The 27,680-nt window shown below is 32.0% G+C and overlaps 5 protein-coding genes across 7 annotated transcripts; 2 read left to right on the plus strand and 3 right to left on the minus strand.

Annotated features, from left to right (window-relative positions):
- The first annotated feature begins 685 nt into the window (after window positions 1–685).
- On the plus strand, window positions 686–4,572 carry LOC106765631 (alanine--tRNA ligase). The gene is made up of 8 exons (XM_014650318.2): window positions 686–892; window positions 1,019–1,165; window positions 1,303–1,415; window positions 1,785–1,877; window positions 2,393–2,495; window positions 2,567–2,641; window positions 3,856–3,951; window positions 4,221–4,572. Exons 1-8 carry the CDS (start codon window positions 797–799, stop codon window positions 4,278–4,280), a joined length of 783 nt encoding a protein of 260 aa, XP_014505804.1. The 5' UTR covers window positions 686–796; the 3' UTR covers window positions 4,281–4,572.
- Window positions 4,573–6,071: 1,499 nt separating this feature from the next.
- On the plus strand, window positions 6,072–9,682 carry LOC106768999 (probable protein phosphatase 2C 40). 2 transcript variants are annotated; one of them, XM_014654432.2, is made up of 4 exons: window positions 6,072–6,365; window positions 7,660–8,838; window positions 9,028–9,292; window positions 9,383–9,682. In XM_014654432.2, exons 1-4 carry the CDS (start codon window positions 6,117–6,119, stop codon window positions 9,508–9,510), a joined length of 1,821 nt encoding a protein of 606 aa, XP_014509918.2. In that variant the 5' UTR covers window positions 6,072–6,116; the 3' UTR covers window positions 9,511–9,682. The 2 variants fall into 2 exon arrangements, with proteins under 2 accessions (XP_014509918.2, XP_014509917.1); XM_014654431.2 differs by having other exon boundaries at window positions 6,259–6,365; window positions 7,655–8,838.
- A 1,709-nt stretch (window positions 9,683–11,391) lies between these two features.
- LOC106767954 (heavy metal-associated isoprenylated plant protein 36-like) lies at window positions 11,392–13,015 on the minus strand. The gene is made up of 4 exons (XM_014652921.2): window positions 12,884–13,015; window positions 12,731–12,798; window positions 12,564–12,639; window positions 11,392–12,277 (listed from the first exon to the last, which is right to left on the minus strand). The coding sequence occupies exons 2-4, from the start codon at window positions 12,782–12,784 to the stop codon at window positions 11,526–11,528; spliced, it is 882 nt and encodes a 293-aa protein (XP_014508407.1). The 5' UTR covers window positions 12,785–12,798; window positions 12,884–13,015; the 3' UTR covers window positions 11,392–11,525.
- Window positions 13,016–17,278: 4,263 nt separating this feature from the next.
- On the minus strand, window positions 17,279–19,510 carry LOC106767994. Of its 2 annotated transcripts, none has more exons than XM_022782996.1 (2): window positions 19,440–19,500; window positions 17,279–18,087 (listed from the first exon to the last, which is right to left on the minus strand). In XM_022782996.1, the coding sequence occupies exons 1-2, from the start codon at window positions 19,450–19,452 to the stop codon at window positions 17,693–17,695; spliced, it is 408 nt and encodes a 135-aa protein (XP_022638717.1). In that variant the 5' UTR covers window positions 19,453–19,500; the 3' UTR covers window positions 17,279–17,692. The 2 variants fall into 2 exon arrangements, with proteins under 2 accessions (XP_022638717.1, XP_014508445.1); XM_014652959.2 differs by lacking the exon at window positions 17,279–18,087 and adding an exon at window positions 18,343–18,945 and having other exon boundaries at window positions 19,440–19,510.
- A 3,563-nt stretch (window positions 19,511–23,073) lies between these two features.
- Window positions 23,074–26,310, minus strand: LOC106769375 (probable xyloglucan galactosyltransferase GT19). The gene has a single exon (XM_014654976.2). The coding sequence runs from the start codon at window positions 26,222–26,224 to the stop codon at window positions 24,854–24,856; it is 1,371 nt and encodes a 456-aa protein (XP_014510462.1). The 5' UTR covers window positions 26,225–26,310; the 3' UTR covers window positions 23,074–24,853.
- Window positions 26,311–27,680: the final 1,370 nt, after the last annotated feature.

Below are 27,680 nucleotides of genomic sequence, written 5' to 3' on the forward strand. Positions count from 1 at the left end.
TTAAATTAAAATAAAAAATATAAAAATTGAATTAAATATGTTAAAAACGTGATACTATCCCATCATACTCACGTCACAAAAATATGATGATACATGAACAATTTTTTAAATAAAATATAAATTAAAAAGTAAAAAAAAAAAAAATATTACGATTACATGTTTTTAAGCTATTGATAGCGTTGTAAAGAAAATAATTTAATTGCATCAAATTTTAAAAATTGAAATCTAAATGAGACTTAAAAAAAACTAGATATTAATTTGAGATTTTTTGATGAAGATTGAGACCAGAAGTTAAATCTATTGCATTTTAATTACTCTTATGCAATTCAAGTCTACTTATCTTCTATCATGATTAGTATATTTGTACAAACTTAAAAGTTGTTAGAGGTTCATTGTATAAAAAAATAAATGAAGACTTACTTGAGGTGATTGAGGAGATGATTTGAAAGATGATTTGAAAAAGAGTGATGAAATGGATTTTGAGAGAATCTAAGGGTATTTCTATTTATTTTGATAACTAAATTAAATAAATATTTTATTAAAAAGTTATTTAGATTATGATATGATAATTTTTTTATAATAAATTATGTGTTAACCTCATAAAAAATTATTTTTTTCATAAATAAATAAATAAGAATTTACAACCTAGTACATAAACTACGCTTAGAAAAAGTTGTTAAAAAAATATTTTGTATGTGAAGTTAAAATTGGTGACGATTTGGTGGTGTATGAGTAGGAAGCATCTACGGGGTCAGTCATGATCCCAAACGAAGAACCATAGATTCAGGATTCGGTTATGGCCATGGATTTGTACAAGAATCCCACGAAGCTCGAATACTACCATGACATGTGGAGCCTCCAGTGCACTGCTACACTATTATCTCACTTCAAGGTTAATTTCTATTACTTCTTGTTATTAAACCCATAATTTTTCCGAAATGACAAATATGGGAAAGGGCGAAGGACTATACAGAGACGGAAATTTTAACTCGCTTCTTTATTGATGTAAAATGAAAAGGGCGATGATGGTAGACATGTTTTGATATTGGACCGTACGATATTCCATCCTCAAGGAGGTGGACAACCCGCGGATACTGGCTTTGTACTCATTCATGGCTTAGAAAACAAATTTCTGGTATCAGATGTTCGATCCAAGGATGGAATTGTAAGTTTCAAGAATGAAAGTTCTTTTTTGTTGTCGAACATGTCTCTGGGGTGGTCATCAATTATTTTGTAGACATCCTCGGTTTTTTTTTTTTTTTTATTATTATTATTATTATGATGATGATGATGATGATGTAGGTTTTTCACTATGGGTTCTTTGAGAATTTGGGAGGGGAATTTGAGCCTACACACGAGAAAGGGAATGAGGTTTCACTGTTTGTTGACGAGCACAGGCGAAAACTGAACTCCAGGTTAACTTCTTTTTTCAGGGGATGAAATTCTTCAAACATTTATCTTTGTGTTCTTTCCTTTCCTTTTATATTGAGTTGAGATATCCCACATATCTGATTTTTCTGAAGCGTACTTTTTATTTTTCTTGTGCAGCTAGGGAAATGCTTTACCATCTGTACTTAATTTATTCTCCGTTCTTCCCTTGTGGATCATATGATATTACAAATTTTTTTATTACTACTTTTTTTTAGAGTGTACTCTAGCTTGGATTTTATTTCTGCCAGGCAGTTTTTCTGTTTCGAATCTATGATTATTACTGCACTGCTTATAAGAAAATTTATAATTCTGTTTCTGTAAATCTCATTTTTCCTTGCTTATTTCCTGTGTAGATTGCATTCAGCGGGACATTTGCTTGATATTTGTCTGCCAAGAATAGGATTGGGTCATTTAGAGCCTGGCAAAGCCTACCATTTTTCTGATGGGTATATCATTTTACTGCTTTTTATGCTTTTTGGTGTGTACTGAATTCATGGCCTGAATATGAGTGCTTAATCTGAACTAGGTTTGAAACATGAAAGTTATCTGTCTAATACTCAAGCTAACAGGCATTGTTCAAGTTATCAAATCATTGCTGATCTAGGATAATACTAATGATGATTAAGTGGGTTTATTAGAAGTCTACAAATACAATAAACCCTTAAATTGTTCATAAAGATTTGCGTGGTGCCACCTTAGTCTTCTAGTGGTTTTTTAACCAGTCCTTTATAATATAGAATTAAGTTATGTTTAGATCTTTGAGGGACTTGTATGGTGGAAAAAAACTTCGCAAGACTAATATAAATACAAAATAATAGGTGAAAGACCAAATTAGGGGTTTTCTCAAAAGAAAGATCTTACAATTGCTAAACTCCTGTTGTTGTAATCCCATAAGTATTTGGTTTAAATGTTTTCCTAAGTTACGAAGTTTGCTCCGTACTCGCTATTGCATCATTTCCAGGCCTTGGGTTGAATATAAGGGTACAGTTCCACAAAATGAATTACAGAGTAAGCAAAAGGATCTAGAGCTGGAGGCCAATGCATTAATTTCCTTGGGAGAAAGAGTAAGTTGTTATGTTCGTAAATTGCTTTTTATGTGACATCAGGCTCTGAAAATCTTCACCTTACGGTATAGATTTCTGTTCATATATTACCATATGATGAAGCTGCTAAGATTTGCGGAGGGAGTCTTCCTGATTATATTTCTAAGGTCAGTCTATAAAAGATATATTCTTACTGCAAATAATTTCATGTGTTATTTACACTTAAGTATTAGCTTTTCTATGACCAATAGCCATAATGCCATTCCTGTCACATCGTTATCTTACAAGGTGCCTTCCTGTGTGGGCAAGACCTTTTTGTTTTTCTGGATAAAACAATAAACTTGTGTTAGATTTGCTGTCAAAGTTCCACTGGCAACATTACATTACTATATCTTTGCATCCCTTTGCATCAGGAATATTCCAGCTTATAAGTTTATTCCGTTGGTCTCTGATACTGAAATTCTGTGTGGTACAGAAGACTCACGCTTATGGTATTCTATCCACATTGTAGCAGCCCTCATAAGTCCTGACTATGAAAATCTAAGAAACTCTTGTTCCGTCCATTGTGAATGTGATAACATCAGTGAAGGAACACGGCTGTTTTCCCTTTGCTGCCTTCTTCTTGTATTTGTTTGTTTTTGTCGGTCAGTAATGACTGACTTCTTGCCCTATACTAAAACCAACCTGGAGAGGGTCATATACTAGACTTCGATCATGTTGGTTGACTGTTTTGAAACTGTTTATGATTTCTCAAATTTGCAGTCACGTGAGGATATTTTAACGTGTTTGTCTATTGAGCACATTTTTGTTCTCTAAAAATTTGTCTTTGTAGTACTAAAGAAAGCAGAAAAAGAGAATGAGAAAACACTTTCCAACTATTTCTATTTTTTTTTTCTTGAAACACCTGTTTCGAAAATAATTGTCAAAACTCTACAGATTTTAGATGAGAAATTGATTTACGAGTAGTGTGGAATCGTTTTAATCTATGAAAATGGTTTTTTGAAGTAACTGTGTTCTGTTTTCCGTTTTTTGTTGACGTCTAAATCAATGTACTATTATTATTCACACTGCCGTATTATTTTTATAGAGTATGAAATCGGTGGTTGTATCTGGTAAGCAGTTTTATAATGTCAGATATCTTCAACGCCCAAGCTACAGGGTCCTTGCTTATGTGGCACTTTCTTAGGATGGAACTGTAGCAATTCTTTGAAATTAGCTGACGGATAGCATTCACTGTCTCACATATGTGTACATCTCACGCTTATGCATATATTAAAGTATACAAAACTATGTTAATTTCATCTCTAGAACGAATCTGGTTTTGTTCTTATTTTCTGCACCACTACATTATGTTTCAATATTGATGCATCCACTCTCACAGGAAAGCACACCTCGCATTGTGAGGATAGGAGATAATCCTGGCTGCCCCTGTGGTGGTACTCATGTTGCTGACATTTCAGACATCGTACAAATTAAGGTATGGAATCCATTATTTGAACTAGTCTGCTAGTTTGGTTTGATATGATATTTTTTGTGTAAGTTTGCTCTTTGTAATCAGCAGGCTTCACTCTTTGTAAGTAGCAAGCACCAATGAATTTCATTCATTGAAACTGTTGAATTAATGAAAATTTTGTTGTTCAAAGACCTAATACTTAGTTTATAAAATGAAAGACTTTTTTTAGTTTTATTTTATTGCTTGGTAACAATTTTGTGCTATATGCTTCTGTAATCTGTGTATATGATCAGGTTTCGCAAATTCGGTCGAAGAAGGGGCAAACAAAAGTCTTTTACAAAGTGGAGTCCTAGTTATATGCGGTTGAGTCTGCTGCTGTAAACTGCTATTTTAGCTCTGTACTTTTCTGACTACTCTCTGATAAGCATCGCAGAAAACTAGCTTTCTATTTAGGTCCTCATTAAATAAGCTTCTTTTGTAATCATTTACAAAAGAAAACAAGATTGTAAAAGAAACAAAGGTTTTATTCAAGTTAAAATCATGTCATGTATATGTAATGTAACTGAGAAAAATTGTCAGAGTGTCTTAGTTTGCTCACTCACATGACACACCATTATCCGCTTCGACATGCCATATTCTCTTCAATCCAAATCCTGGTTCTGATTTCCAAAATTCAAAGTAATCAATCAGCCTTGGATTTGCTTGAAACTCACGCGTATTGATATGTTGACTACTAGACAATATCTTTGAAATGCAGGTAGGTATGTGGTTTTGTCGCCTCCTCTCTAAAGAGATTATGCACGTCACGATCACAATGATTTTGATCTTTCTCTGTCCCAGCTGTTCTCATGCTAATGAGAAAATTGAATAGTTTAAAGTTTAAAAACAAATGGGTGGTAGTGATGAGTTTGGCACCTTGTCAAAAGTCGAAACTCTTTTTCTTTGTTTAGACTGCCAAAAATAGGGGTGCAAGAATGGTCCGTGTAAATCTATCTGCATGGAAGGGTATAATGCGCAGCTCCTTTCTTTTGCTATCAGCCGCCACACCCTTTTGTTCAAAGTGGCAGCATCCTTGCTGAGTATCGTATGGTCCATAAATAAGCCGTAACATTATAACCACCATTATTACTCGGTCAATTTCCTGAAAAATACTCTGTATGGAGACACGTGAGTGCAAAAGCAAGATGAACAACACACAAAGTTCAGCCATTCAGCTCACTGGCAGCATCTCTGCATGTGTTTGGCAGTAATGTAATGAGCATCTATTCTATACCATAAAGTAACATCACTACTCCAACTCTTTCTTAGACACAGCCTAAACCAATAATTGTAATTGTAATCTCTAAACTTGCTATTATTATTTATCTGATTTAATAGCCTCAATTTTCTTAATTCATTGTCGAATCAGTTTAAAATGTATACCAAATTCAATTCAAAACAACTTAGATCGTATCAGAGTTTATATTATTTATAAAGATACATAATAAAAATAATTTATAACTGTGCTAGAAGATTGGATTGAATATGTTTTGAAGACAATAATTATCTGATTTAATAGCTTCAATTTTCTTAATTCACCACCGAATCAATTTAAACGTATACCAATTTCAATTTAAAGCAACTTAGATCATATCAGAGTTTATATTTTTCTATATAAATAGTTTAGACTTTCAAAAATTCCATTTGTAACTTATTATAGGACAACTAATTGTATAGTTTTTCGAATATATATGTATATATATAACTTTGAAAATAAACTTACGATAATTATATTCATTACTTAAAAATCATAATAAAAGTATGTCTATATATAAATTCAGTTTGATCTGTTTTTAAAATCAAATCTAAAACTCAACTAATAAACAACGGTTTTTGGTTTAGTTGTTTTCCAAAATTTATGGATATATTTCTCTGTTTCTCTCAACATTTGAAAAAACAAGATTGAAACTTTAACCCGGAGAAAAGAAAAAGAAAAAGAAAAGAAAGGCATTAAAAAACTAAAAATCTGCACATTAACGATAAAGGAGAAAGAGAAAAGGGAAAAGTCAACGAGTGAGGAGAGAGGTTGACTTGAAAAAATGAAGGGTTGGTGAAGAATAGGGGTAAATCTGAAAGAGCGAAGAGGACAAAGAAGAGTGAAAGAGAGTGATTTGGGTTGGCAACGGCTAATATATACCATCCAATTCCAAATGCAATTTCATTGTGATACGGATTCTCCACTTGTTGCCGCACACACACACATACGCCACGCTAAACGCAACCAAATATATTTTCTTTCTCTGCCCTTTCGGGATTTGCTAAGTCACACACTCTCTTGTATATATACTTCCACTCTCACTCACTCCTTTCTCTCTTCTATCATACCCGCATTCTCACAATCCTCCCTTTCTTTTTCCCTTCCCTCTTCACTTCTCATTCATCTATTGGGTTCCTCGCTGGTCAGTTACTTTTCTTAAATTTTCTCTCTTTCTCTATTATGCCTTTTCTAAGCTGCCCTCTTCAAAAGCCTCGATTTTTATTCTTTCTTCTTGTTTCGGGTGTCTCTTATTATTAGCATTTCCTGTGGTTTCATTTTATTTCATCTCGGGTTTCGTTTTTGAACTTTTACTTGCATTGGGTGCTCATAGCAATACCTTCAGAGTAGCCAGCTTTTCTCTGAGAGAAATTGGTGCCGAGCAAAATCTGCTTCCCGTCATTTGCTCATCGCTGGGCCATTGGACAACCTTTCTGAATGAATTAATGTTTATATTTAAACCCCCCCTCTTTTTTTTAAGGGGGTGTTGGTGGAGGGTCTTTGTTGTTAAGCTGTTTTTGTTGTGTGGATTGCTTGAACTAATCTAGGTTTTCAAACCGAAGAGTTATATGATAACTTTATACACGCGTAGATATGTAGTTTAATTTTTATGATCTCCCTGTTGATATGTATTGCCTGCAATTCTGAGGTGGAAGCTAATATTTTACTGTGCAGATTCTTCATTTTTCTTGTGTATCATAGTTTGGACTTTCATTGTTTTCGTTGTCTTTGTATGAACCTTTCTGTATGGATAATGGGCATCATGATGGAAGATCTGATATTCTTGACCCGGGATAAAGAATAATATCAAATCTCTCGATCAAAATCTCTGAATTGGATGCTTTGTAATAATTTCTTCAATATCAGCAATTCCCCAAACAATCCATGAGGTTCATCAAAGTCTTCAAAAAAAAAAACAAAACTGGCTATATGTGGAACCGAATGCTGATACTGAAAAGCTATAAGTAAAAGTTCTACAAATTTTAAGTCTTATTTTTTAATTCTAGCCGTATATTTTAGTGCTTGGTGATCTCATGTCAAATTGTTGTGGTATTTTGCCATTTGCGAGTTTGTCCTATCCTTGTGTAAATTATTTTGATTTGGTCCATTTACTTTTTATGTTAGCATCGTTTGTTCAGATAACAAACCATCTGATAGACCATACTCTTAGATACAGTTTCTCTTGGTTTTAAATATTAAATTCAGTTTCTTTTTGTTTTATATTTTCAAGTTCAAAATGCAATTTGTCTTTTCTTTGTAATGCTCGTGCACTATAACCACCGTGGTTATATATAAATCTATTTTATCTGATTATCAATTGACAAGAATCAGTATTCCTATCACTTTATATTATACAGCTATATATGTGTGTGTGTTTTCCTTCCAGTATATGTATACCTGTGGTACTGATACTATTGAGAATGGATTTCTTAGCGCAGGGTATAATGCTTAGTCCTGCTGAAGGAGAACTTAAAATAAGTTTTGGCTATAAATGCAACAGTGATAAAGGTATTCCCTGTGAGGTTGCCAGTGGCTGCAAAATCCTTCCCGGAGTACGTAGAACCAGTAGTTTCTCTTGCTTGTCAGGTGCAGCCTTAAGTGCGAATGCTACATTAGCCAACACAAACATCTGCAATGGTAAAATAGGTGAAGAAATCCTTCCAAGTTGGGACTCTCCTAATTCATTTCGTAAGGTAACCTCTTCGCCAAGTCTTTCAAAGTTGGACATACTATCATCTTCCCTCCCAAGTAGTTTGTCTTACCTTAGCTGCAGTCCTTCTACTACAAGTGACATCCTCGAATATGACTCTTGCACGTTAAAATCAATGAGCGATCCTTCCAGAAGTGAAGGTTTTCTTAATGTTAAGGAAGTTCAAGTAGCAGGAGGAGCTGCCGGTGAAGACAGAGTTCAAGCAGTTTGTTCAGAAGAAAACGGGTGGCTATTCTGTGCAATTTATGATGGCTTTAATGGAAGAGATGCAGCCGATTTTCTGGCTGGTACCCTGTATGACACCATCATATCATACTTTAATAAGTTAATCGAGGAATTGGAGCCAGGATCCATCAGAGCTTATAATGATGGGGGCTTGGATGAATCCCTGCAATGTAAGTTGAATGAAAGTCTTATTTATCACGAAGATCAATCTATGGCAAGATTTAAAGGAATAAATGATTCTAATCATGGATGTTATGTATCTACTAAGTCAGAACTATCATGTGATCCATTTTCACAAGGGGTACTTGATATCCTTGAACGTGCTATTAGTCAGGCAGAGAATGATTTCCTGTACATGGTGGAGCGGGAAATGGAGGAACGTCCTGATCTAGTTTCTATTGGATCTTGTGTTTTACTTGTGCTTCTTCATGGTAATGATTTGTATACACTTAATCTTGGTGACAGCAGAGCAGTTTTGGCAACCTGCATTACAGGTTGCCGAATGGATAAGAGTGAGAGACTGAAGGCTATACAGCTTACAGATAATCACACTGTTGATAATGAAGTTGAAAGAGCTAGACTTCTGGCCGAACATCCCGATGATCCCAGGATCGTTGTAGCAGGAAAAGTGAAAGGGAAACTCAAGGTTACTCGCGCTTTTGGAGTTGGCTACTTGAAAAAGGTTGGTTGCTAGTCTCTCCTATCACCAAAACACTTTTGGTACTCATTTTTTAGCAAATAAAGGTGATAGTTATAAACCTTTAAATTCAAACTATATACTGCGATTGTGAGTGGAAGGTTGCAAAGAATATATCTTTGTCCTACCAAGTACCAAACATAGATTTGATTTTCTTATTTTATTCTGGTGCAGAAAAATTTGAATGATGCTTTGATGGGAATCCTTCGAGTTCGTGATCTTAAAAGCCCACCATACATATCCACTCAACCATCACTGAATGTCCATAGAATCTCAAGCTCCGATCAATTTGTGATAGTAGGGAGTGATGGTTTATTTGACTTCTTCAGCAACGATGAGGCAGTAAAGCTTGTAGAGTCTTATATCTGGAGCACCCCTTTTGGTGATCCAGCAAAGTTTCTGATAGAGCAGCTTGTGGCTAGAGCAGCTGTTTCTGCCGGTCATTTTTCCATACCTTTTGTTTGATTTTGATTAATATAGACGTTGCTTGTTATATTATATGATTATTGGTTGAGTAATTGTAATGTAGGTTTAAGCATGGAAGAGTTGATGAACATTCCAGCTGGAAGGAGAAGGAAGTACCATGACGATGTGACCGTAATTGTGATCATGCTTGGGATGAATCAACGGACTTCAAAGGCATCAACTTGCATTTGAGACAACAAAAACTTTGTATCTATGTAGCTTTTCATAGGATGTTCTGGTTTGATTAGTTTTTCCTAGGCTGTATTACTTAATACTGTATATATCGCATTTTACAAGAACCACTAGGGCGTTAGGTCCTATTATTTGTAAAACATTAATAACAGTATGAACTTTTTTATGTGCACTATGCCATCAACTCATATTATACACTTAAATATGTGTTTATTTTATTTATGAAAATGCATTATGGGTAATCTTTTCTTTTTTTAAAGACAATCCAAACATAAAGTGAAAAGGGATGACAATATAATATTTTTAAAATAAAAGGGTATTTGTGTAGAGCTTTCGATGTATATAAAACTATTTCCGGTAAAGTTTAAAATAAAATACCAGACAAATCATATAAGTCAAAGTTTCATTATATTAAAGTAATAATTAAGATATCTGAAAGTATGTGTTAAAGTAACGAAAAGAACAAAATTATATCTTATGAAGCAAAGTAACTAAGAAATATCGTTATATCTTATTAGTGTTCGTATAAACAATGTTCGAAGCAACATTATATATATTACTAAAGTCAACTAAATGTTGTAAGTAATGAAAAACATTTATTATTGTGTAAGTGAGAATAAAAAAAACATTTTATTATTCTCATGACTCGACATTTAATTTAAGATTTTATCGTATTAAATTATCATTTTCATTTTATTTTCAATAAAACTTAACTGATATAATTCATTTGCCCTTTGACGGATGGGACCAAAACAAGTAAAAAGATCCACTATTACATCTTTAATTTTGATTATTATTGTGGAGTAATTTTTTGTTTCTTTATCTATATGGGTTATTTGATATATAGGTTTTCTAAAAAGGAAAAGATATGAAGAAAAAGAAAATAGAAAGTGAAGTTGTTTGAATTAAAAGAAATATGTTGTTTTTTTAACTTTCAATATGTTGTTTCTTTAAATATGAAGTTATTTGAAATATGTTGTTTCTTTAAATATGTTGTTTTTTAACTTTCAATAAATATTAAAATTAGTTCATTTTTTAAAATTTTAAATTAATTTAGTTAATTATGTTTATATTTAGTTTATTAAACCAAAATTTGTTATTAAATATAAACAATTCAAATATTAATCTAAAATATATTTAAAATATTAAACAAACTTAAAAAATTTAATTAATAATTGAAGAATTAATTTGAATGGAAGTTTGAAAAATAAACTAATTCTAATTTTTATTTAAAATTAAAAAATCAAAAACATTTTTAACCAATTTTTTAATTTATTAAAAAAAATACAATGATAACTGAATTCTTTTATTTGGTTGAAATGAAAAAATATCTTAGTGTGACTACAGTACACTTAGTGCTTGTAAAATAAATTATGAATTTGGTGGATTCATTTTACTTAAACTTGTGGGAAGAGAGTATTATATTAAAAAGTTTGGAGGATGAAATTTTAGGCATTTAAAATCCAGCAAGTAAAAAAAAATGCAGCTTATGAGTTGAAGGGCAGTGTCCTATCGACTTCAATGCAGCACTACTTTTAAACTTCCTTTTATACTTTACAATGCCTTAGGTCCACAACCTGATTCCCTTAACATGCAATATGCAGACAACATTAATTGTTGGAGCAAATGCTGAATTTCTTCAAAAGAAATGGTTAGTCATTTTTCTGATAAATTATGATTTCAAAAAGATTCTAATGTTTAGCTTCATTCCATTGCCTCTGCTTTGCCTGCATAGCACAGTCCAGTCTTCACCAAATGCCCTTCCGACGTGACATTGACATGCTTCCCATCTAATCCTAACACCTCATCTCTTGCCAAATTGCATAATAGTAAGAGATGAATATCAAAATCAAAATAAGCTAAAGTTGGCAACAGGGTATATATCCAAGAACACCACAAAGCTCCATCGATTTTCCCTCAAAAAAATACAAAACTAGCATACCATATAGCGTAGCATAGCAAAACAAGAGCTCATATGGGACCATCAAAGAAACAAAAAGGTAGTATCTTGGTTCTCACATGATACAACACCCATTTGCATTCTCGTCGCTGAAGATCTCGAAGGGAACCAAGGGCGTAGATTGAAGGCGATAAGGGTCGTGGTCTATGCCTGCACACATGTAGGGCAATGGTGAAACATAGTAGGAAGGACCACCCATTGTTCCCATGGGACATAACCTGTTGTGAGTTGCCAGATACACAAGTGGGGGATAACAGTAAGTTTCTGGATACAGGTTGAATTGCTGACGTGTAGGGCTCAGATTCACCTGCCCACTGGATCCACTGTGCTCAGCTCCACCGTTACATGCTGAACTTCCATTACTCTCACTTTTCTCCATCCCTTTCTTTTTCTTTTTCTTCCCAACTCCTTCACTTTCACCACTCTTGTTCTCCGATTCTGCTGACTCATTTTCTCCGCCGCCGCTGCTCTTGCTTTCGCCGTTGCCCCTCTCCCCACAACTTTTTTCGTTCATCTTTTTCTTACTAGTGTTCGCTGTGGTATTGGTAGCCACTGCATTTGTTGTGGTGGACTGATTATTCTTGCCTTCGGATTCTTCTCCTTGTTCGTTTTTCTTCTTTTTCTTCTTCTGCTGCTGCTGCTGCTTGTCTTTGTTGGAGTTATTTCCCTTCCCGGCCGCGAGATTCTCCGGCCAAATCTCGGCGTGTTTTCCGGCTTTCTCCAGTTTCCTTATCAGTGTCTCAACGCCGACGCTTCCGGTGACCGTCACTTTCTGCTGCTGCGGGTCCACCGTTGTGGTGAAAACACCTGTGAAATAAGCCGACATTGAAAATTCTGTCACCATTAACCACCTAAAAACAGTGCACAGTGAAAAAACGTTAATAGTAAATGGTCTGGTTGAAGCTAACGGAAAATGACAATCTTTGTTAGCACAGTGAAATTTGAGATACGGAATCTGTCCATGCATGAGGAAAATTTACCAAAAGAAAACAAAAAAGGGAAAGCTTGTAGGTTAACAGGGTACGTAAAAGAAGTAATTTTGCTGGCGAAGAATAGGCAGAGCAGAAAGAGAGAAGGGTAATTTCTGTGTTACCATCTATGCTCTGTAAGACCTTCTTCACTTTCCTCCTGCATCCTTGACAGTGGATGGAAACTTTCAAGAACCATGTCTGAGAGACAGAAAAGAAAGAAACTTAAGCAGAAAATTTTGAAAGAAAAAAAAGAAACAAAAAATGGGTTCTTTTTGGTTTAGAGAGTGACCTGATACATCAATGGCTCTGAGGGAAGAAGAGCTTGGGAGGAGTTTGCATCCATGAGAGAAAGTGTGTCTGTGAGAGAGTGTGGTGAAGTGAAGAAATTGGAAAAGATGGGAAAATGAAATGAAAAAGAGAAGGGAAAATGCCAAGAGTGTACCAGAGTTGTGTACTCTCCGTTTGGGGAGCAAAGTAAGCAGGCCAGAAAAATGGCTACCAAAGTATAATGTGATAATGACACAAGAACAACACACTTCCTGCTTCTGCTTTCTTTTCTTTTCTTTTCCCCTTCTATTCTTCTACCTCTTATTTTATTTTATTTTTCAAATTTTCTTTAGATAAAATTAACATGCCATGTCTAATTTCTTTTCACCTTAGCAACCTTATTGTGTGCATTTGCTGTCCTAATTTGTTGTCCTGTCATAGATGTACTGAGCTTTTGTTTCTTGTCCGAATAATTATTCCTCTTGGTAAGACTATTTAATGTAGTTATGTCTAAATTCATGGAGACACACGTCATGTTTATTATGGGTATTAGTAACTTTGGTTCGTAGGTTTAAAATTTATGGTCTTGTTGTACGTGTTATAGGTAGCCAAAGAGGTGAGTTTCATTAGGACCAGGTTTTCCCCAAATTACCTTGAAAAAGTTCCTACCTTGTACAAACGCATGGAAACAAAATTCCTGGCTTTCACAGATTGGAAACAGGAAATCAGTCACGTCTACTATGCTACAAAACGTGAAAGATAGAGCTATTTATTTCTTAATGTGAACCTAAAAAGATGTTTGCAGTGTGAGACCAAACATGTTCTAATGCAACTCAGGACTAAATAGAACCTCAAAAATTTACACATACGACAAGATAAAAACGCCAGAGTTATGGGAAACCAGGAAAATAAAAGTTGAAGAATATATACCCTAACTTAAATCGCGGTTCATCAGAAGAAAAAGTGTTTCTTAAATATTTCTAGTTTCGACTAAAATGTAGTATCCAGCAAATATAGAGCTGTGATAAAGGGAAAGTTGAAAACTTTATAGGGTAATGATGTATTGTCAATATTTTTTTTTTATAATATTTGAATATCATCATAGACCAATCACACAATGACACGTATGATGATGTTCAAATGTTGTCTAAATATTTTTATCCAACTTTATAATCCTAATTCTATATATGAATACATATTTTTTAATAATCTTTAATCAACTTTTACCAAAAAAAAAATCATATTTAACTAATTTTCAATCTTTCTTATTCAAAGGTAGTTATAAGGTTTAACTGTTTTTACTGCAATTCACATTGAAAATGAAAAAGAAACTATTAATGAATATATGTCTCAGTGCCAATTATAATGTTTTTTTTTATTCCTTATCAAATATACTTTAATCACACAATGGCGAAGATTTTCTAATTTTAATACGAATCGATTACTACGAAAAATTTGTATTCTGAAGGAAAAGTAAGTCAAGTTTCTTTATGTATTAAAGTTAATTTACCCATTAATTAATTGGTAAAAGTTTCTTATATAAATTTTTACATTTTTATTTCATTATTTTTTATGTAAATTGTAACATCTTAAAAAAAACATAACAAAACGTATGATATAAAATATATACAAGTATTTCAAAATAAAATCTAAGTATACGTGAATATACAAATATAATATTTTACATAAATAAAACCACAGATAAAATTTTATCTGAAAAATCTATATTAATTTTTATTAGAGACTAAGAAATGATTTAATCCAAAACTTTGATTCATAACCAAATCCAAAAATCATAAATTATAGATCATTACTATTAAAGCACATATACACATGTTATTATGTGTAAAAACTTTATCTATTTTTTACTATCCAATTTTCTAGTTTATGTGACTAAAATTGAAACGAGAGAATCTATTTTAGAATAGGTGTTGTTAACAGATCAAGCACAACTCAGATAATGATTTACACATCACCTTTAATACATGACCTTGCTACTTAATAGGTAATACAATATAACTCGTACAAATAAAATCATAAATCAACCAAATATATAATAAAATAATATTCATTTTATATTTTCAAAATCATGCATATTCAATCACTTAAATAGACCACTTCTTTTTTTTAACATAATTGAAAATAACCTTACTTAAAATTTTGGAGATAAATTAAGATGAGTTGCAATATTATATTTGTTTGCAAAAAAATAAGGTCGATTTTGAACTCTATTTACACTTAAGCAAAAAAATATTACACTTCACAAAAAATATGATAGAAAAAAATTGGATTATTATTTTATTTTTACTCAAACGAAAATCAATAAAAAATATCATAAAAATAAGTCTTACCAACAAAGTTTATACAATTTTCAAAGACATTAACTTTTAAACAATTAAAATATCAATTCAACTTATAATTTACTCAAACATCATCATTTACTTATTTCATATCAAACGTATTTTCTTATATGCATATTTATGTCCGTACCGCTCTCACGTGTTATTATACAGAATGATATAAAAATTTACTATACTTATATAAACTATATTGAAAACTCAATTCAATGAAGCTTTATATTTAATACATATAATATAGTTACTAAATCAATATATCAAGCAAAACTCAACAACATTCAAATTCAAACATTCACACAAATTCTTAATCAACTATTATCTATCTATACATAAAATTCAAAATATTGTGATTACATTATCTTCATATTCAAATTATCTATTTTAAGGTTTTATATAAAAATAAATGAAGTTTTTTTACCTATAATATTGATTTTCAAAGCAAATTTTACAATTCAAGCACTAAGACTATTTCAAAATTTAAGAATCTAGAACAAGATATTTAAATATAACAAAATTGGCATGCGATAAAAACAAGTTGAGAATTAAATATTAATAACCAAAAAAATATAAAACAAATAATTTAGAATAAATAAAAACTTTGTTTGGAATTTGTTTAAAAATATATGTTTTATTCCCTTAGTTATATAACGATGCACTAAGATTTTGAAGGTAACAAGGTATGAACAAAAATAAAGTTTAAGAAGATTTTCAGTTTTCATTATCTTTTATTAATATTTATAAAAATAAAATATCGAAACAAATTTTTAATATTTTATAGTAATTAATCCACGCGTACAAGAACAAAACACTGGAAAAACAACTCTAGAAGAATCAATTTGATGAAGGTTAAAGATTGATAGTGTAGTAATTGGTATGTTGATGAAAGAGTGTGTGAGATGTGAGGTTTAAAGATGTAGAAATGGTGAGGTGTGGTTGGTAAGAAAACTAAATAAAAAGTGGTAATAAATACGAATAGGAAATGCCTTGATGATGCAGAAAGCAGAAAGCACTGACATCTCAAACTTGATAATGAAAATCATTAATGGCGAAATGATGAAAGAAGCTTTTCCTTCACGGCATTTCTATCGTTTCTGTGGCTCCTTAAATCAATTATTATCAATTCCAAATTCGATGCTATTAATGAACTGCACAACTCCTTTCACTCCTCCAATATCACTTACAAATTCAATATTCCTACTTTAATTTCCACAATAAATAAATATTATTTAACTATTATACTTCTTATACTAATGTATCAGACAACTTTATTACGTGCAACATTTAAATATATGTTTGTTAAATAAAATATAGCAGTAAGAAAGTGACAACCTCATTATTAAAATAAGTCATCTGGTTTTCTTTACGAGGATTAATACATTGGGTTTAGTAGAAGTTTAATCTTAAAACTTGAGGAATGTTTGTTAGATTATGAATCTAAAAGATATGAATAATTAACGAGTAATAAAAGTTTTGAAGAGATGAATTTTCAATTTCTTTTAATTTTAAATTATAATGTGTAACAAGAGTTACGATAGTTCTAAAAGACTATTTTGATGAAATAAGAGAGAAATTCTTTTTAAAAACAATAATTTCTTTCTTTTAAATAGAGAATTTTTTATAATAAGATTAATCTTATATCTTTTCGCATTATTTTTAGAATTTTTTTTAATCTTAAATATTTATTTACGGTCATTATTGTTTTAAACTTTGAGACAAGTTCTCTTAATGAAGTACAAGTTTACGAGGATCGTGAGTTTGTTTTAGTAGAGATTTTGAACTTGCTACAAGTTCTAAAGTTACTTCATCGTAAGCAATTATATGAATTGGATTTGGAATTTTCATCTATTATTCTTCTAATACAATCTCCTTTGTCCTAATCTCATTGTTTGAGTTTGTTTCATCGATCCAAACAACAATGGTTTGTGAAGTCAAATTTATGCTTTGTACTATATAATTTTGTATTTAAAGATTAACTAAAGGAAGTTGCCTTATTAAGATATATAGATTTTTGGTCAAAAGTAAGCTAGTTTCACACAAGGTTTGAATTTAGAGACAATCTAAATTCATTATTTTCAAACAAGCACAATTAACATAATTTGTCCAAATAATACAAATAAAATTAATTTCCACCCAAATGACAGTATAACTAAAGTGTCTCTAAATAAAAAACTAGTACAAAATAATAATATAAAATATCTCATAACTTCCATCTCTACCAATTTTCCATCTCTAACATAAATTCATCTTTCAGAATCAATTATCTTTTGGTTGCTTGGATAACTCTTTATTTGCACGCCAAGCATGATATTTTGTACATTTCTTCTTTATGTGTCCAACTTTATTACAAAAGAAACATTTACCAGACTGCCTTTGTTTCTTTTGTGATGGACCGATTAAGTAAATACTTTCAACATTTTCTTGCTTTAGTCTCTCATCTTCTTGTACACAATATGAAATGAGCTCATTAAGAGACCATTTTTCCTTAAGAGAGTTATAAGAAACCTTAAATTGTTTAAACTCTAAAGGAAGAGAGATCAAAATTAAGTGTACAAGTAAGTCTTCTGACAACTCATGTTTTAGCACCTTAAGTTTTGAAGCAATGCTCAACATTTCCATGATGTATTCTCTCACATTTCCTTTTTGCCTTGATATTTCATGGAAATCAAGCTCTGAAGAAGTGCACTCGTTTCCGCCTTATCATTTGTTGCAAAATGCTTTTCAATTTCAATAAGAAAATCTTTAGCACTTGTAATTTCTTCTGATATAGCACCTCTAAAGACTTCTGGAATGCCACGCTTAATGATCATCAAACTCATGCGATTTGAACGGTCCCACTTTTCATATTCTATCATTTCGTCAGAAGTACTTTTGATCGTAAGAGGAGGGGGTTTCTCAATCCTTAACGCGAGGTCAAGATCCATACATCCAAGAAATATCTCCATATTCTCTTTCCAATCCTTAAAATTTGTATTGTTGAGAACCGGAACCAAATTTATATTGGCAAACATTGAAGCAATTATAACTGTATTTAATATAAGAAAAACAAAAGAATTCAGGTCAATATTAACCACTAGGAATACTTTAGTGTATGATTAAATACTGATAATAAAACATATTCAATAACAAATTTATATTTAAATTGATTTAAAACCTTATAATTATGCAATCTGATCAAATATTATGATTTTTAACCAACCAATAGGCATTCACACACACACACATATATATATATATATATATATATATATATATAATAAAAAAATAATTAACAGTCCTAACGCACACGTTATAGACCCACATTACAACAATGCTTAGCCCAACCACAAACGGTCAACACGATGTAACGCGTGTCTAGCCACGGCCACGAGCACAGCAGCAACGCTGCCACCTGACCCAAAAACCATTACTGCCGCACACCCACTGGCCAACACCTAGCTTGGAGTGGGCAAGCCAACAGCCCAACCAAGCGTAGCTAGAGCAATGTTCCATCACCGTAATGCCCTCACTCGAGTGACAAGCTAGCCTTACCAAGCTCGTCGACGTCCACCACCGCAAGCCCTGGGTGTGCCACCGTCGCTGGAGAGAGACACCACTGTTGCGACACGAAAAGCCGCAGGCTTGTCGCGAATACCGTATGGAGCTGCTGCAGAACCAAAAATAGATCCTCCATGCCGTGAGCCAGGGCCGAACCATATCTCATGATAGAGGCCAGCCATTGCGAAGAGAAATCGTCGCGTCTCCGGCGGCCACCGCTGCGCTTGCGAAAACTCCATCGCAGACGACACTTGCGAACCACCTGCAGACGGCGAGGCCAGTCCTCCACCGTGACGGAGAACGCGAAGGGAGAAGAAGCTGTCACGCTTCCACCTTAGCACTAGAACTAAAAAGAAGAAGCTCAAAAAACAGTGGTGGCAGGATTAGGGTTCTGGGTTCGCAAAGATGAGTCAGAAAGAGGATTTCAAATTTTTAGGGTATCTGGGTTGACGAAACCCACCAAAAAAAATTAGGGTTTCTGAAAAAAAAAAATCTAAATTTCTGGTGTTTGATTTTTGGTATAGTGCGAGATCGTGGTTGATACCAATTAAACTCCATATCAAGGTTGACACAAAGAAACACAGAAAGATGAAATGTATTTCAGAATTAGGGGTTTTTACCAAAATTAATTAAAAACAAAACCCTAAATCTGAGAATTTCTCATTGGAGAAAGCCATTAGGCTGATACCAATTAAACTTAAACTAATATGTTCTTATACCAATTCACAGATTATAAATATAAAACACATCAATAATTATATAGAGCAATTTCCATATAAGAGTAAGTGGACCATACCTGGATTGATTATTGAAAAGAAAATCAAGTAAGTAGAAACATACCCGGATTCGCCATTGAAAACAAAGTAAATCGACTGATATATGATCTTTTCAGTGTAGATGTTCCTTCTTCATTTCCTATGAAAAAAAAAAGTAATTGTACGTGTTTATAAATGGAGAATACAATGCTTTATGTAACCTCTTGTCAGTTTCTTTTTTTCAATTTTAATATTTTAATTTGTTTTTTCAACAAATTAAAATAACTTTTATAATTTTTTACTGAGTAAATTTTATGATATATATATATATATATATATATATATATATATATATATATATATATATATATATATATATATCCCAAATTACAAACATATATAATAATCTAAGTTTGATAGTAAACCATTTACTTTCAAGATAGTTAATTTTAGTATTTATTTTAATTATGAATAGTAAAATAATGATAAAAAGAATGCAGTTTTATTATATGAATATGTAGGTATGTGAGAATATGATTATATCAACATGTGAAAAGTTTAAAATATGAGTTTTAATTCAAAGAATTAAGGTAGGTATTTTGAGTGCAGGGAGTAGTGAATTGGGAATTGATATATTAAAAATTGTAAGCTGTGTTTGTTGTTGGTGAAATTTGTATTTTTGAATCACCTAAGAGACGTCCAAGAGACAAATCATCGTCGTATGTATCATTTAATGTTGTTTTTTAAGTGTTAGTAATCAACGTAAGATGTCACTCTATTTATACTTCGATGATTGAGAGAAAAGTCAAAACTTTTGAAGTGAGACTATTTTGATACGTGTTAATGTCCAAATATCATTCAAATATTAATGAAGCTTATAATTTTGAAACTTGTCAAATTCTACAATAAATGACATCACTCAAGTAAGTAAGATTTCTTTTTTTTTTTTCTTCTTTTAAGGAAGAAATATATGCATATGGAATATGATGCATTTATATAAGTAATTTGTGACCATTTTGTGAATGTACAATAATAAAAAAACACTTAAAGTGGTATTGTAATACTAAGAGTTATAGAATTAAATACATTAAGAAAATTATACATTTTTAGTTTCACTATTATATAGATTAAGACTAGGGTGGTAAACAATTTTAAAAAATTGTCCATTAAATTATTATTACTTAATATTTAAAACACAATACACTCAAATATTTTATGTTAACATTTATTTTATACCTGCCATTTTTTTTTTATATTTTCCTATACATTGATATGTGCTGCTTCTATTATTTTATGATTTACTATTTTATGTACTAATATTTTTTTTTGTTGATATGAGAGAGAGAAAAACCTCGTTTCACGATTTTGAGATATATGGTTTAAATTTTAACCTAAATTTGTTTTTATCCTTAAGATTTCTTAAATTTATTATTATTGATAAATGTTTGGTATCTTTTATTTTGTGTGTCACGCAATATTTATAATATAATCGTGCTTTAGATTATGTACAAGTAGTTGGTCAGCTTGTTTTTTTTTATTTAAACATAGATTTAGGAGAGTGAATTTAAATGGAAATATATCATATTTGAGTTCAGAAAAATATAATAAAAAATAAAGAAAATTAAGAGTAAAATTTATGAAAATTATTTAATAAGGTATAATTGGTCTAAATTACGTTAAAATAAATTGTGAGTTATTATATAAAAAGGTTAAAAATAATGAAATTGTATTAAAATAAAATAAGACTGATAAAATTAAGTTAAAATAAATTATTATTATTATCATAATTAAAAGCATTTCCTGGTGACTTGGATCTCCTCATCAAACCTTCATTATTGAGTTATGCATTAAAGAATAAGGGTACATCAGTAAAGTTACACATGCTCATGTTTCCTTCTTTACTATCTTATTGAACAGTTTATGAGAGAAGTGGAGGGAATCAGAAATAAAATAATATTCATCATTTAGCTTAAAAAAAGAGAAACTAGACAGACTTATTACATTATTTCTTAATTATTGCTATTCATATCTCAATTTTTCCTTTTTTATTAAATTATATAGGTTCTAATATATATTTTTCTCTATTTCTTACATATTTTTACTTTACTAAACAATGAAATATGTCTTTTCTTTTCTTTTCTCAACATATTTCTTTCCTATTTTCATCCTCATTATTTATTTTCTTTAAATCAAACACACATTTTCTCTAACAATCACAAACAAATAATTATTAGATAAAATCACTTTATTCACCTATTAAATCACTTTTTCTTTCATCAAGAGAACACCCATCCCCAAAGTCACTTGCATCCATTTTTCTTTTAGTTTAAATTGTTGGAAACTCGATTACTCTTCTTTGATTTAAAAGACCTTCAATTTTTTTCAATTTGTCACTGTTTTTTATCATTAATAAAATTGTGTTAAAACTAATGCAAATTTAAGACTACGTTAATAACTAATATCTTAAAATTAAGATCTAAATATTTTAAGAAACTTCTATTCATTCAATGAACTAAAATCTAAATGTTTTACACTTTGTTCACTTGAGATAAATTAACTATTCACGAGTAAAGGAAAACGAATGTTAAAAATATTTCATGTTCGTTTTAAAAGAATTGTGATCGATTGAAAGAAAGGATTTGCAATATCAGCTATTTTTCTAATCTCTGCAAAGATTTAAGATGATTTATAATCAAATGTCCTTTTAGCTCCCTTGCACTTCAGATTATGTGAATATATTTTATTAAAAGTGAATGTATTAAATCTTCAACAAAGAAAGCAGAAATAATAACTAATGATAACAATAACTAATAATAATAATTAATAATAATGAAATTAATTAGTAATAATGATAATAATAATATTAATATTAACAATAATAAAATTAATAATATTATTAATAATAATAAAAATAATAATAATATTAATAATAATAGTTATGATTATTATTTCAATTTACTAAATTATTAAAAATTAACTTCTTTTTTTTTTCCTTATAAACATTTTTATAATTAAATATAACATTAATAATTATCATTTTATGTTATTTTAATAACAAAAAATATTTTGATAATCTTTAATTTCTTCCAATTAAACAAATTTTTTTATTTGTCACATCAATCAAATCTTACACTAATTCTAAAAAATTTTACCTCTAAATTCATCCTCACTTACTTCTAAATCCATTCAAGTAAACAATAAAAACCTTCAAATCTCTTCAAATCCATTTAATCACTCTCCCCTCAATCATTTCCTCCAAAGCTTTAGTAAGTTACTCTCATGTGGTATACTAAAATTTGCAAAAGGAAACTCTAAAAATAACATGACATTTGGAACTCGTCTAAAATCAGGGGAGAAAATCATACTTTTTCATAAATTCTTTGTATTAAATATCATTAAAGGGAAGCAAATAAATAAAAGGGAAACGCTAGGACAGCAGACACGTAATAATGATGTAGCCCAGAAAATAATTATTACTTTTACTGAGGTTGGTGACAATTTGTCGAGTTCTTAGTACCAACCTTTTCAGACAAATCCCATATAACAAAAACAGCTTAATGAATTCTAGTAAATTCCAAGAATGCCAATGCATTCATTCTCACTTTTGAAGCATCATCCCATCATCATCATATTCAAAATTATCAGACTACAAAAACAAGAAGGCTACATAGTACATGCCATATTATTGATTAGAATGAAATAGTAGTGAGATTACCATGTGATAATGATAGTATGACATTGCATTTGTCGCATTGTCACTCTACAAAGTATCATTAGATAACAGCGACCAAAAGCAAATTATAAGTGAGCATAAGCATTTCTGTTTTTCTCCTTCCATGACCCACCCTTAAGTAACAGAAGAGAATCTTCATCCATGCTGCAAAATCTGCAACTAGAATAGATTCCCCAACCCAGATAAATAATGTCTTAAACTGTTGTGCTAATGTTTGTGCAGCACGATTTAGAAAGTGGCACAGACTATCAAACTGCACGCATCCTGGCCCTTAAAATATTAAAGAAAACTACAAATAATGGAACAAACACTACGAGGGGAAATGCTTGGATCCAACTGCACCAGGAGCAGTTTATTTTTAAACTTCAGAGGATCCATCAGTATTATAAATCATGTTTCAACAGTATACTAACACCTTACATCATGAGATGGCTTATGACGTTTACCTAAAGCACCGAACTCAAGTTTGCTACAGTTTTCGTTCTGCTCTAACATTCCGGTGTGATGATCTGCCAATTACACAATCTGTAAAATGAGCCAAAATACAACAATAATTTCAAATATTAAAAATTGGAAACGAGTTAAACATTAACACTCTTAAGCCTGGTTGCTGATTGCCTTCACAGTTCAGACCTGACAACAGTGAATTGTAATGAAATTATAAATTGGAGAAAATAGAATCCAATGGACCACAACACAAAAAGGCTGCACGAGGAGGTGCGCATGAGAAAGTAAAATCATGAAAAGAAGAGTTTCCACGATTAAAAAACGGTTTATTTACTGATACTCTATCACAACTGCATAAAAGTAACCTTGCATGGATTGTGCTTTCACCGTGATGGATTCATTCTGGACCAAAATATTCTGATAGAATGAGGGCATTGATGTTGAGTGAAAAGGCTTCAGAACAGAGGCACCAAACAGAGTTCATGAATTGTAGCACAAAAGAAAAGGACGTAAACTGAAAGGTAATTTCAGTAATTTTCTTTTTCCCTGAGCAAGAAATGCAACTTGCCATTTTGCGTGCAGTAGTAAAAGAAACTTACAGTGGAATAGAGGAAAGGGTCGAATGTCAGTAATCAGCACCTCAGACTTTTTCAGAGTAAATTTCATTGCAAAAGAAACAATGCAGCAGATCGACACACCAGAATATAATCGTGCAGATGGTCTAGTTGAAAAAGCTTTGGTGAATGGAAAATAACAAAACAGTTATTTATTTGTAACAAGTGCCTTGCTTAGAAAGTATGATCCCAGCACTGGTTCTAGTCAAGGTCAACTTTCGATTTCTTCTATAACACAAAAGAACAAGGTGATATGGAAGCTCCAAGAGCATGGCTCCAACTTTGTTATAAGACAGATTTCTGTTCAGAATTTAAATGATCATAATAAACAGGATTAGCAATTCAATTCCCGAGGATCGTCATACAATATAACATGTACTGTACAGTATACAATTGTGATGAAAGGCCTTGTGGATCATCAGTTCTAGCTGATCCATACAAGTTAACTCGACAAGACTGCGAAAACACCTATTCCTTATCACTAGTCCAACATTTCCCTGGTCTGAACTTGAATAAGAAACTTCCAAAGACAACCAAATGTTGGTGACACATAATTTGTAGATGCGCTGTCACAATTTGGTGCACAGGTGCCAGAAAATAATCTTTTGTGTGAAGTTCTATTGATTATTGGCCAAAAAGGTACACCTTAAACGAGTAACTAGGAGCCTATAAGGAAAGAAACTAAAAGAAAAATCACGATTAGATTCAGATAACAGAATGAAGTTCCTGGACCCTGGATCGAATCTTATCCAATGTACCATCAATGGCCAAATCAAATGCATCCTTCTTAGCTTTGAGACCGGGAGAACTATCATGCTTCCTGTACAAGACATTTGGTATCAACGCCAAAACCCTTTTCCGCAAGCTCCTAACCTTAGACCTGGGTATCCGTTGCAAGACGTTCAAAATCCTCAACCCCTTGAACACAACCTCCTCCTTCGGAATAAACACAGAGAAATCCTCAAACTCGTTCTCGGGCAGATGCCACCCGTACTGCGACTTGGCCGAAAGATCCTCAAAGAAAACCGGTATGCACCCCGCCAGTATCGAGTCGAACGTGGACCGGCGGGTGGGGGTGTCCCCGGGAGGCTGCAAGCAGAAACTCGCCTGCAGCATGGGCCGCATAAACCGAACAGGGTCGTGCTCGCAAACCCCGTTGGAGCAGTCCACGATCTCGCACAACTTCTCGTACGAGGGGTCCGAGGTAGCGTTCTCGCACTCGCTGCGTATGCTCCGACGGATGTTGGGCGACGAGGATCCGCCTCCGCCTCCACCGCCGGCGAATAGCGCGAGGATGGAGCGCTTGGAGCGGCGGACCCGTGTGATCCAGGATTCAAGGAGTCCGAGGTTGAGAGGGTGGAAGGAGGTGGGATAGGGAACGGCGTGTTCCTGCCAGGGCCACGCGCGGGCCTCGAGCGTGAGGGCGGTGAGGTTAAAAAATTGGGGCAACTCGAGGAAGGAGGTACCCCAGAAGGGAGGGTCGTTGGTGAGGGGTTGAGAGAAGTCCCAGGCGGGGCGGGCCATGACGAGGAAGTGGTCGTGGGACATGTGACGAGCCCAGATTTGGGGGTTGTCTTGTTGGAGGAAGTGGAAGAGGTGGAGACCGTGTAGGGTGCTGAAGTTTGATTCTGAGCCGTAGAGGTAGCGTAGGGCATCGAGGCCCGCGTAGTAGGGGAGATAGATAGCCTTTGCTCGCAGCGGATCTTGCGTGAGGCAGGGGTACTCCAACATCCGACGGTGGAAGACGAGTTCCAGCATGGAAGGGTCGGTCCGGTACCAACTCCGGGAGCGGTTATGGGTTTTCTGTCCCAGACCGTGGTTTCCCAGGTAGGGACAGAGATCGTCCAACATTAGATACTCAGAACAGTTTTCCAGGAGATCCAGGTTGAACCTCGAAGGTAGCTTCCTTATGTGGATCCATCTGTTCTCGCATTCCTCCTCTTCCGATGATGCCGTCATTTTCCCCACCGACAACATCATTAACATCAACAACAACAACGCCCATCCGCTGCCTCTCAACATCCCCATTCCTTTCTTTCTATTCATCCAACGATTCCAATCTCTCAAACGACACATAAATAAATCCTAATCAAAACCACGCCTGTTCTTCCTTCCTTCCCATTCCTATCACTCTTCTAATAACTGTTTCACTAAAAACAAGCACAGATACTATTAAAAGTCAAATCACTTCTACAATTTTAATCTCAACTTTTACTTATTATATTTAAAATCATTTAATGATGTTTTAACTGCCTTTATCAGTGCTTTAATCACACCAATTAACGCGCCTTTCTTTATAATATAACCACAATCCCTCATACATAAACAATGGAAAACTAACCACAAAGAAAAAAAAAAATTGAGTTCTTTCATTTTGAAACCGAACCAATAAAAAACAATTGAAGTAGATTTTATTTTCATTCATATATATATATATATATATATATATATATATATAATATGAAAATTTTAATAAATTTTTTAATTTCTTTCACTCGATCTAAACCATCTTACTTTTTAATCCAAAAAAATAATAATTACCGTGATTATATATTTTTGTATTTTCAATTATCAAAATAGTTCTTCAATTTAATTATTAGTACCGGCTCTGTAAAACCCTTATTAAGAGAGTTAAATTATAAATTAAAAAACTAGTAAGGATTTTTTTTTTTCTTATACTTTAGGACGATTTGGATTTTAGTCCCTCTTTCAAAGTAAGGTACAATTTAGTCCTTTAACTCTAAAAAATTCTAATTTTAGTTTTTTTTTACCAAATTTTTTTAACTTTATTTGTTGTTTCAAACACATTTAACCAAAATTAGAGACTAAAAAATATTTAACCCTAAAATTTCCAACAAACTACATTCACATAAAGAACAATTTTGATTTTGGTTTAATATTCAGTTATTAATTTTAACTTTCGTGTTTTTGTAAATAGTGGTTAGAATTTGATTTTCGAAAAACTGAATTATTTGAACTAATTTTTATTTTGAATTTTATTAAAATAAAAGGAAAGGAAAAATAAAAAGTTATAAGTTTTTATAACGAAAAAATTATCTATTAATATGTTTGATTTTTTTAAGTTATTTTTATAATTTCGTATAATTTTAATTTATTTAAATTATAACCTTAATTTTTTTGTTTAATTTCATTTTCTTTATGTATCAACTATGTTATGTATAATTAGTTGAATTGAATAAATAAATTTTATATTCAGTTATACACTTTCAATTTTATGATTATAATATCTTTAATTAAAAACAAAATTATAAAATGTGAAAGAAATTAAAACAATATATATACATATATATATATATATATATATATATATTAAACATATTATTTCACAAAATCATATTATAAATAATTTAAAAAACTATTAAACAATTATCAAACATGTCATTTTTTATTTTATTTTTATCACCTATTTTTAATAAATGAAATTAAAAAAATTATTTAGAAAATATATTTTAATAAAATTCAAACATACAAATACATATTTTTTCATTATAAAAATATATAACTTTTTTAG

Source organism: Vigna radiata, chromosome 7 (assembly GCF_000741045.1).
Source record: "Vigna radiata var. radiata cultivar VC1973A chromosome 7, Vradiata_ver6, whole genome shotgun sequence".
NCBI classification, from domain to species: domain Eukaryota; kingdom Viridiplantae; phylum Streptophyta; class Magnoliopsida; order Fabales; family Fabaceae; genus Vigna; species Vigna radiata.